Source organism: Eubalaena glacialis, chromosome 4 (assembly GCF_028564815.1).
Source record: "Eubalaena glacialis isolate mEubGla1 chromosome 4, mEubGla1.1.hap2.+ XY, whole genome shotgun sequence".
Classification (NCBI taxonomy): Eukaryota; Metazoa; Chordata; class Mammalia; order Artiodactyla; family Balaenidae; genus Eubalaena; species Eubalaena glacialis.
Window position 1 is genome coordinate 43,290,090 of NC_083719.1, and position 12,056 is coordinate 43,302,145.

At 39.0% G+C, this 12,056-nt stretch overlaps 1 protein-coding gene across 1 annotated transcript in view; it reads left to right on the forward strand.

The window, feature by feature from the left end:
• Nucleotides 1-4,388: 4,388 nt before the first annotated feature.
• IL31RA (interleukin 31 receptor A) overlaps nt 4,389-12,056 on the forward strand; it is a 29,491-nt gene continuing 21,823 nt past the window's right edge. Inside the window, 1 exon segment of the mRNA XM_061188947.1 lies at nt 4,389-4,464. Coding sequence (XP_061044930.1) covers nt 4,410-4,464 — 55 coding nt within the window. The 5' untranslated portion in view covers nt 4,389-4,409.

Below are 12,056 nucleotides of genomic sequence, written 5' to 3' on the forward strand. Positions count from 1 at the left end.
AATATTGTAACAAATTCAATAAAGACTTTAAAAATGGTCCACATCAAAAAAAAAATCTTAAAAAAAATCTGTTGTAGCAACTTTCAAATATACGATACAGTATTACCAACTATAGTCACCATGTTGATAGCTCTTAATCTCATTTTGGGCAAGGTACATAATCCAAAAAGAAAGGATAGTACTATTTATTAGGCTGAAATTGCCAATATTTGACTGTTTTAGACTTATGAAAATAGCAGTTTTGTATGATTCAACGTAAAAGTGTATTGCTCTCCCTAGAATTTACTCCTTTGCTCATCCTTTAAAGCCCAATCCCACACTCCGCATAGTTTGTGGCACAGTATGAGTATCAACATACATTAATTGAGTGAATGTATGAATGAATGAATGAATGAATGAAAGTAAGGTCAGCCCTGGGAAAAATCACATAGTGATACATTTTTGTACAAGTGAAATCAGATAAAACAGCATCCAGGACACATCCTTGAGAGGGAACTGAATTGCCAAAGGACAGCCGAGGTAGGGGGGGTGTTTGTGTGTGTAATGGGAGCTTGCTAGAGAGTAGAACAGCCGTGCTATTGCTTTTGCTTCGGTCATATGAGACAGAATGTGGGGAGGCAGGGATAATTTAACGTCAACTGGCAGGGGCAGTGTCTCTTCCTTTGTTTTCTCCCTCTTACCTTGTCTCCAGCCACTGCTATAGCCAGCAGTAATTACTTGGATTTATTTCCAGTCATTCTACTCCAAACAGTAGCTCCGACTCTGAAGATAAGACACCACAAATTACTTAAGTGGCATCACTTTATATTCTAAGAGTCCTTTGGTTCAGCATGGAATATTCATAGTGTTGTTTGAGAATTCCAGGACTCCATTAAATGCTGTATTCAAATGGGGCACCACTAATGAGAAACTGTGTATTTCTAGTAAGTGCCCTCTTAGTGAAGACCAGTTATTCAAAGCTGCTGCATTTTAAAAGTTTAGGGCTGATAACCCAGGCAATGAAGGAAATGGTTTGATGGTTCTCCTTAAGAGCACAGGATAATCTTTGTGAATTTTCTATAGCCCATAGTCTTGCTGCACCCAGAATTGCTCAGATTTGGGGGGGCTGATTCACCTCATGTAAGACTTCATGAGACTGATATATTTAAACAAAGGCGGGATAGTCTTTTCTAATGACTAGAGGGCTTATATCCCTTGTTCAGGGTCTCCCCTTCTGCTAAATTAGTAATCAGAAAAGGCTTCATAGAATCAGAGCAATCATGGAGATTTTGGGTTTTGAGGTATATTTCATCAAGGCTGTGGTGAAGTCTGAGGTCTATAAAGTTGCCCTCTTATAGAGTATAGCTGACGCTTGAACAACATGGGTTTGAAATGTGTGGGTCCACTTATACACAGACTGTTTTTCAATGGTAAATACTATAGTACTACACTATTCGTGGTTGGTTGAATCCAAGGATGCGGAACCTTGGATGGGGAGGAATCACGTATATGGACGGAAGTTATGTGAGTGGATTTCTGACTGTGTGGAGAACCAGCGGCCCTAAAGCCCACATTTTTCAAGGTCAACTGTATATTGCTCCAGCAACAGAAAACTTCATCATTTCCTCCCACGGATCGTACTGGATGAACACTGCCAACTTTTGTCTTCTTTAACCATCAATGTTTTACATTCTGTGGTGACCTCTCTTTTCTGTTCCCAAAATCTTCTTCCATTTAGGATACAATTAGTTGAATAGATTCATGCAGCTAAATGGCAATGTTGATTTTCCAGATCCAAATCTCTTGAGTTTATACCCAGGCTTCCTTGGATGGAGTTTGGAGTGAATTCAAGTTCTTCAATTACCCTTTTACCAATACATTCTTGATGTACTCCCACAGTTAACTAGGATAGCCTTTGTGCACAGATTTTGCTGGTTGAACTCTCAACTGAACTTATTTCTGAGTTCCTGGGAGGCACCTCACATTTGTTCGCATTTACTACCAGCAAGCAGTCACGTGTGGTGGTTCTCTGCTGTGTGAGGGGAAGTGGAAAAGGCACTGGAGGACAAACAGGCGTTATCATCATCCTAGCAACGCTTGTTGGCTTTCCCCAGTCGTCAGCTCTTTCCTCTCCATGGACACTCTGTGCTCTCCTTGTACTACTGTAATTACAACACTTACCAGGTGATATTTTCTATTACTGTCCATGCTTCTGTCTCTGCAAGTAGATCACTTGTTCTCAAGCCTTTTTTCTTCTGCAATTTTTCCAGCTTTGTCTCTGGGTATAACTTAGTACTGTTGCTTTTTCTTTCTTTGTTTCCCCTTTAAATTTATTTATTTATTTATTTTTGGCTGCGTTGGGTCTTTGTTGCTGCGTGTGGGCTTTCTCTAGTTGCGGTGAGCGGGGACTACTCTTCCTTGTGGTGCGCGGGCTTCTCATTGCGGTGGCTTCTCTTGTTGCAGAGCACGGGCTCTAGGCGCGTGGACTTCAGTAGTTGTGGCACATGGGCTTCAGGAGTTGTGGCATGTGGGCTCAATAGTTGCGGCTCACGGGCTCTAGAGCGCAGGCTCAGTAGTTGTGGCGCATGGGCTTAGTTGCTCTGTGGCATGTGGTATCTTCCCGGACCAGGGCTCGGACCCGTGTCCCCTGCATTGGCAGGTGGATTCTTAACCACTGAGCCACCAAGGAAGCCCTGTTGCTTATTCTTAAGGCCTAAAAAAAATTCACAGATAATAGGTGAGTATTCTCACTATAAAGGAAGCAAGCAATAACTACAATTAATTAAAATATTTTATATACATAAAAATATTCAATATTTAATATTGATAAGAGTTTTAAATGCAAAATCCTGTATTGGAATAACAGTTTGAGCTTTAGCACCCATAATTATTTATTTATTCAATTACTGAGAATGTCAGCCTACATGGTTGGGCCTCCCTCCCTTTCCAATATGCTTTTAGAACTTGTAAAGGCATGTCTTTTGGCTAAGAATTGGAGAAAATTAAGACAACATTGTAAATAGTTAGACGTTAAAAATACCATTACTGGGAATTCCCTGGCGGTCCAGTGGTTAGGACTCCACGCTTCCACTGCAGGGGGCACGGGTTCGATCCCTGCTTGGGGAACTAAGATCCCACATGCCATGTGGCCAAAAAAAAAAAATGCTATTACCGTTATAATTAATTTTCAAAGAACACATTTATTCTTCACTGAAAAACTTTAAAAATTTTCCCTTTAAGTTTTATATTCATTTCAATCAAAACGGTTATTTTTGGAGAGACTAGCTATAGCTCTTGAATAACGGGCATTAACTATTGCTGTTATGTAACCAGTCTCTTATTGTTTCATGATGGTACTTTTATTATTATGGATCCAAGTTCTCATTCTGCATTATTTTGCCTTAGGCATTTTCAATTAGGTATTTCACTTGGTTTGTGTGTGAGAAAATGTTATCCATGTGGTCTTGTCCAGAAATGCTGCATGGGATTTTTTCTAAAATGATTTATTTTGTTGAGAACTCTCCCTTTTTTCCCCCCTATGATGATATGTCAGCTGAAAATGTAGCATCATTTATTTCTTCCTGAAAGGGAGGTATTGCTTTTACATCGGCTTTATCCTTAGACTATCTCACCATCTCATCTGGGATGAGATGAGGAGCCAATAGTCTTTTATGCTAATTATTCCATGAACAGTAGTGAATGTCTGCCATATACCAGGCACTGCCTTCAACACTAAGGCTTCATAGAGGAATTAGAGAAGCTCCACTCTTCAGAAGCTCCCTATCTGTAGAGAAGCCAACAGATAAACTACTAAACGCCATTCTGTGTGCCGTGTGCCACAGTACAGATGGCATGGAGGGTGGGTGGGACACAGGGGAGGACTGGCTGGCCGAGTCCATCTGGGAGTTCAAGGAAGGCGTTTAGAGGTTACCCCTGAGCTGAGTCTGGAAGGATGGATTAATTTTTAGGAATAAGGAGGAAATGACATTCTAGGCAGAAGGAACCACACGGACAAAGTGTGGAGATGTGAAATCGCAGGGTGCTTTTGGGAAATTATGAGATGTCCCATTTGGCTGGAGTGCTCAGGAACTGAAGCAGAAGCTGGAGGACTGTACTCTTTCTGGAGTGTATTCTTGGTGGCTGGGGCACTTCCTGTATTATACAGTAGAATGACTTGTGGACTAAATAAAATGTTGACTGGGGTTAATGGAGTAATTATGAAGGGATCTGGGTGATGATAACCAAATAAATAAATAAAACAAAATAAAATGTAATATAAAATATATAAAATAAAATACCTTTCCTCAAAATTCCCAGAATCTGTTTGTCACTGGAAATAGAGTTGTTGAAAAGAGATAGGAAGCAAACTCATTCTTGACTGATGATATTTTCAGTTTTCTTCCCAGCCTCCCTGCATTAACTTGGGGACAATGTGGGGCTGGACACTGTGGATGCTCCCTCTACTCTGCGAATTTGGCCTGGCAGGTAGGTCAGCCTGTGCCCTTTTATGGATTATGTGATTCTTTTTGCCTTCTTTTGATAAGAATTGTTAACTTGAGAACAAAGGGACGACACCTGGACATAGGCACACGTGGATGGACACTGGGAGATTTGTGGGCTCCCTGAATTTGCGTGGGGGTCTTTGTGCATGTTGATATATATTTATGCAAGTGCAAATTTTGCAAGATGGTCTATCATATTTTCAAGGGGAGCTACAACCCTCCAAAAGATCAAGATTCACTGTTTTAGGGTAATGGTAGGTGCTTATCTTGATAATTTCTGTGTTAAGTGCATTGGTTTCATATAAGACACACACATAAAAAAATACATACCATTTTCACACCATTTGCCGTAAATTTCAAGGATAAAAAGGGAAACGAAACACCATATACCTACAATGGTCCAACTCAAGGCTATGGGCCTAATACCCATACAATACCTTGCAGATCTAAGATGTATTACTTTGATCACATATTATGGTAAAATAAAATTAAGACCAGATTAAAAGAAGTGGGGATTGGGCACTGGGGAAGTAGAGAAGACATGTAGTATACGTACTAGTCTGCTCAGGCTGCCATAACAAAATACCACAGACTGGGTAGCCTGAACAACAGAAGTTTATTTTCTCACAATTCTGGAGACTGGAAGTCCAAGGTCAGGGTGCCTACAGAGTTGATTTTCTCTGACACCTCTCTCCTTGGCTTGTGGATAACCATCCTCTTGCTACCTCTTCACATGGTCATCTGTCTGTGTATCTTAATCCCCTCTTATAAGGGCACCAGTCAGATTGAATTAGGGCCCACTTTAATGGCCTCATTTTAATTAATACCTCCTTAAATGCCCTATTTCCAAATGTAGTCACCTTCTGAGGTACTGGCAGAGAGATGTGAGTTTTGAGGGGAGGGACATAATTCAGCCCATAACATGTAGTAATGGGGGGTCACCCAGAAGGCAGTTGTGATCTGGAGATAATGAGAATGTCTTCCAGACCTCTGGCCTGGCCTGGCCTGCCCTGCAGCTCCCTGGAGTTACACATGTGGCACTCCAGAGCTTTGTAGATAATACAGGCAGGTAGGCTTGTGTCTCTCTGTCTCATTCAGCCTCTTTTGGCCAGCTCAGAAATCAACAGTTGCTCCCAGTTATCCAATTTAAAGTTCTGCTTATGAGCATCATGATACCTTTCCCCTCGACTTGTCTTTTTCGATCTTGGATCTTTGTCTTCTCTTACCATGTTTCACTTAATAATTTCCTACATAACTGACTCCAATTTCCACACTACTTCCCTTCTAGACTATTCTTCCCTTGGTCTCAGCCTTGCCCTTCTTTTATTTCAAGACATTTTTCAGAACAAACACTAACTTTACAACAGTACCAAAGTAATAATGAGCATAGAGGGAAGAAGGGATATCAAGAACAGCTTTTTAATTTTGAAAAATATTCCTTTTGCATGTGGGAAATTCTCTGATAAGCAAGAACATTCTCCTTATCTTTCTTACAGGAAAGCTATGACTATTTCTCCTTATTTCTAAAAATAGGGGAAATAGTTATTTTTAGAAATGTAGAAATATGGTTATATGTTTTTTCTTAAGAAGTGGGTGAAGGATAGATGTGTGAGAGGGGCAAATCTAGACTTCAGTTGTCCGTGTTTAAAAAATAAACATTCTGTTTTAATTTTAAATTTACACAAATATTGTGAACATAGTGTAGAGAATTCTTATATACCCCTCATCCAGTTTCCCTCATTGTTACTATTTTATAATACCATAGTATATTTGACAAAACTAAGAAACTGATACTAGCACATGACTATCAAGTAAATTCCAGACTTTATTTGGATTTCACTAGTTTTTCCTTAATGTTCTCTTTCTGTTCCAGGATCTAATTCAGGATAGCATATTGCATTGAACTGTCATGTCTCCATAGTCGCTTCTGGTCGGTGACAGTTTTTTAGTTTTCCTTATTTCTCATGACCTTGGCAGTCTTGAGGAGTACTGCCAGTACTCCTGTTTTTGTTTTTTTTTAACGTCTTTATTGGAGTATAATTACTTTACAATTATTGTTGTGTTAGTTTCTGCTGTATAACAAAGTGAATCAGCTATATGTATACATATGTCCCCATATCCCCTCCCTCTTGCATCTCCCGCCCACCCTCCCTATATCACCCCTCTAGGTGGTAACAAAGTACCGAGCTCATCTGCCTGTGCAATGCAGCTGCTTCCCACTAGCTATCTATTTTACATTTGGTAGTGTATATATGTCAGTGCTACTCTCTCACTTTGTCCCAGCTTACCCTTCCCCCTCCCTGTGTCCTCAAGTCCATTCTCTACATCTGCATCTTTATTCCTGTCCTGCCCCTAGGTTCTTCAGAACCTTTTTTTTTCTTTTTTCTTTTTTCTTTTTTTAGATTCCATATATATGTGTTAGCATACAGTATTCATTTTTCTCTTTCTGACTTACTTCACTCGGTATGACAGACTCTAGGTCCATCCACCTCACTACAAATAACTCAATTTCGTTTCTTTTTATGGCTGAGTAATATTCCATTACTCAGATATGTGCCACATCTTCTTTTTCCATTCATCTGTCGATGGACACTTAGGTTGCTTTCATGTCCTGACTATTGTAAATAGAGCTGCAATGAACATTGTGGTACATGACTCTTTTTTTTTTTTTTTAAACTTTGGGTTTATTTATTTATTTATTTATTTATTTATTTATTTATTTATGGCTGTGTTGGGTCTTCGTCTCTGTGCAAGGGCTTTCTCTAGTTGCGGCAAGTGGGGGCCACTCTTCATCGCGGTGCGCGGGCCTCTCACTATCGCGGCCTCTCTTGTTGCGGAGCACAGGCTCCAGACGCGCAGGCTCAGTAATTGTGGCTCACGGGCCTAGTTGCTCCGCGGCATGTGGGATCTTCCCAGACCAGGGCTCGAACCCGTGTCCCCTGCATCGGCAGGCAGATTCTCAACCACTGCGCCACCAGGGAAGCCCACATGACTCTTTTTGAATTATGGTTTTCTCAGGGTATATGCCCAGTAGTGGGAGTGCTGGGTCATTTGGTAGTTCTATTTTTAGTTTTTTAAGGAACCTCCATACTGTTCTCCATAGTGGCTGTATCAATTTACATTCCCACCAACAGTGCAAAAGGGTTCCCTTTTCTCCACACCCTCTCCGGCATTAATTGTTTGTAGATATTTTGATGATGGCCATTCTGACTGGTGTGAGGTGATACCTCATTGTAGTTTTGATTTGCATTTCTCTAATGATTAGTGATGTTGAGCATCCTTTCATGTGTTTGTTGGCAATCTGTATCTCTTCTTTGGAGAAATGTCTATTTAGGTCTTCTGCCCATTTTTGGATTGGGTTTTTTGTTTTTTTGATATTGAGCTGCATGAGCTGCTTGTATATTTTGGAGATGAATCCTTTGGCAGTTGCTTCATTAGCAAATATTTTCTCCCATTCTGAGGGTTGTATTTTCGTCTTGTTTATGGTTTCCTTTGCTGTGCAAAAGCTTTTAAGTTTCATTAGGTCCCATTTGTTTATTTTTGTTTTTATTTCCCTTTCTCTAGGAGGTGGGTCAAAAAGGATCTTGCTGTGATTTATGTCATAGAGTGTTCTGCCTATGTTTTCCTCTAAGACTTTTATAGTGTCTGGCCTTATATTTAGGTCTTTAATCCATTTTGAGGGTTTTTTTGTGTATGGTGTTAGAGTGTTCTAATTTCATTCTTTTACATGTAGCTGTCCAGTTTTCCCAGCACCACTTATTGAAGAGGCTGTCTTTTCTCAATTATATGTTCTTGCCTCCTTTATCAAAGATAAGGTGACCATATGTGCGTGGGTTTATCTCTGGGCTTTCTATCCTGTTCCATTGATACATATTTCTATTACTGTGCCAGTACCATATTGTCTTGATTACTGTTGCTTTGTAGTATAGTCTGAAATCAGGGAGCCTGATTCCTCCAGCTCCGTTTTTCTTTCTGAAGATTACTTTGGCTATTTGGGGTCTTTTGTGTTTCCATACAAATTGTGAAATTTTTTGTTCTAGTTCTGTGAAAAATGCCATTGGTAGTTTTACAGAGATTGCACTGAATCTGTAGATTGCTTTGGGTAGTATAGTCATTTCCACAATGTTGATTCTTCCAATCCAAGAACATGGTATATCTCTCCATCTGTTTGTATCATCTTTAATTTCTTTAATCAGTGTATTATAGTTTTCTGCATACAGGTCTTTTGTCTCCTTAGGTAGGTTTATTCCTAGGTATTTTAGTCTTTTTGTTGCAGTGGTAAATGGGAGTGTTTCCTTAATTTCTCTTTCAGATTTTTCATCATTAGTGTATAGGAATGCAAGAGATTTCTGTGCATTAATTTTGTATCCTGCTACTTTACCAAATTCGTTGATTAGCTCTAGTAGTTTTCTGGTAGCATGTTTAGGATTCTCTATGTATAGTATCATGTCATCTGCAAACAGCAACCGTTTTACTTCTTTTCCTATTTGGATTCCTCTTATTTCTTTTTCTTCTCTGATTGCTGTGGCTAGGGCTTCCAAAACTACGTTGAATAATAATGGTGAGAGTGGGCAACCTTGTCCTCTTCCTGATCTTAGAGGAAATGGTTTCAGTTTTTCACCACTGAGAATGATGTTTGCTGTGGGTTTGTCATATATGGCCTTTATTATGTTGAGGTAGGTTCCCTCTATGCCTACTTTCTGGAGAGTTTTTTACCATAAATTGGTGTTGAATTTTGTCAAAAGCTTTTTCTGCATCTATTGGGATGATCATATTGTTTTCATCCTTCAGTTTGTTAATATGGTGTATCACATTGATTGATTTGCATATATTGAAGATTCCTTGCATTCCTGGGGTAAACCCCAGTTGATCATGGTGTATGATCCTTTTAATGTGTTGTTGGATTCTGTTTGCTAGTATTTTGTTAAGGATTTTTGCATCTATGTTCATCAATGATATTGGCCTATAATTTTCTTTTTTTGTGTAGTTTTGGTATCAGGGTGATGGTGGCCTCGTGGAATGAGTTTGGGAGTGTTCCTTGCTCTGCAATGTTTTGGAAGAGTTTGAGAAGGATGAGTGTTAGCTATTCTCTAAATGTTTGATAGAATTCACCTGTGAAGCCATCTGGTCCTGGACTTTTCTTTGTTGGAAGATTTTTAATCACAGTTTCAATTTCATTACTTGTGATTGGTCTGTTCATATTTTCTATTTCTTCCTGGTTCAGTCTTGGAAGGTTATACCTTTCTAAGAATTTGTCCATTTCTTCCAGGTTGTCCATTTTATTGGCATAGAGTTGCTTGTAGTAGTCTCTTAGGATGCTGTGTATTTCTGTGGTGTCTGTTGTAACTTCTCCTTTTTCATTTCTAATTTTACTAATTTGAGTCCTCTCCCTCTTTTCTTGATGAGACTGGCTAATGGTTTATCAATTTTGTTTATCTTCTCAAAGAACCAGCTTTTAGTTTTATTGATCTTTGCTATTGTTTTCTTTGTTTTTATTTCATTTATTTCTGCTCTGATCTTTATGATTTCTTTCCTTCTGCTAACTTTGGGTTTTGTTTGTTCTTCTTTCTCTAGTTCCTTTAGGTGTAAGGTTAGATTGTTTATTTGAGATTTTTCTTGTTTCTTGAGGTAGGCTTGTATAGCTATAAACTTCCCTCTTATAACTGCTTTTGCTGCATCCCATAGGTTTTGGATCGTCGTGTATTCATTGTCATTTGTCTCTAGGTATTTTTTGATTTCCTCTTTGATTTCTTCAGTGATCTCTTGGTTATTTAGTAACGTATTATTTAGCCTCCATGTGTTTGTGTTTTTTACATTTTTTTCCCTGTAATTCATTTCCAGTCTCATAGCATTGTGGTCAGAAAGGATGCTTGATATGATTTCAATTTTCTTAAATTTACTGAGGCTTGATTTGTGACCCAAGATATGATCTATCCTGAAGAATGTTCCGTGTGCACTTGAGAAGGAAGTGTAATCTGCTGTTTTTGGATGGAATGTCCTATAAATACCAATTAAATCTATCTGGTCTATTGTGTCATTTAAAGCTTCTGTTTCCTTATTTATTTTCATTTTGGATGATCTTTCCATTGGTGTAAGTGAGGTGTTAAAGTCCCCCACTATTATTGTGTTAGTGTCGATTTCCTGTGTTGGTGTCGATTTCCTCTTTTATAGCTGTTAGCAGTTGCCTTGTGTATTGAGGTGCTCCTATGTTGGGTGCATATATATTTATAATTGTTATATCTTTTTCTTGGATTGATCCCTTGATCATTATGTAGTGTCCTTCCTTGTCTCTTGTAACAGTCTTTATTTTAAAGTCTATTTTGTCTGATATGAGTATTGCTACTCCAGCTTTCTTCTGATTTCCATTTGCATGGAATATCTTTTTCCACCCCCTCACTTTCAGTCTGTATGTGTCCCTAGGTCTGAAGTGGGTCTCTTGTAGACAGCATATGTATGGGTCTTGTTTTTGTATCCATTCAGCAAGCCTGTGTCTTTTGGTTGGAGCATTTAATCCATTCACGTTTAAGGTAATTATCGATATGTATGTTCCTATGACCATTTTCTTAATTGTTTCGGGCTTGTTTTTGTAGGTCGTTTTCTTCTCTTGTGTTTCCCACTTAGAGAAGTTCCTTTAGCATTTGTTGTCAAGCTGGTTTGGTGGTGCTGAATTCTCTTAGCTTTTGCTTGTCTGTAAAGCTTTTGATTTCTCCATCAAATCTGCATGAGATCCTTGCCCGGTAGAGTAATCTTGGTTGTAGGTTCTTCCCTTTCATCACTTTAAGTATATCATGCCACTCCCTTCTGGCTTGTAGAGTTTCTGCTGAGAAATCAGCTGTTAACCTTATGGGAGTTCCCTTGTATGTTATTTGTCATTTTTCCCTTGCTGCTTTCAATAATTTTTCTTTGTCTTTAATTTTTGCCAGTTTGATTACTATGTGTCTCGGCATGTTTCTCCTTGGATTTATCCTGTATGGGACTCTCTGCGCTTCCTGGACTTGGGTGGCTCTTTCCTTTCCCATGTTAGGGATGTTTTCGACTATAATCTCTTCAAATATTTTCTCTGGTCCTTTCTCTCTCTCTTCTCCTTCTGGGACCCCTATAATGCGAATGTTGTTGTGTTTAATGTTGCCCCAGAGGTCTCTTAGGCTGTCTTCATTTCTTTTCATTCTTTTTTCTTTATTCTGTTCCGCAGCAGTGAATTCCACCATTCTGTCTTCCAGGTCACTTATCCGTTCTTCTGCCTCAGTTATTCTGCTCTTGATTCCTTCTAGTGTAGTTTTCATTTCAGTTATTGTATTGTTCATCTCTGTTTGTTCTTTAATTCTTCTAGGTCTTTGTTAAACATTTCTTGCATCTTCTCGATCTTTGCCTCCATTCTTTTTCCGAGGTCCTGGATCATCTTCACTATCATTATTCTGAATTCTTTTTCTGGAAGGTTGCCTATCTCCACTTCATTTAGTTGTTTTTCTGGGGTTTTATCTTGTTCCTTCATCTGGTACATAGCTCTCTGCCTTTTCATCTTGTCTATCTTTCTGTGAATGTGGTTTTTGTTCCACAGGCTGCAGGATTGTAGTT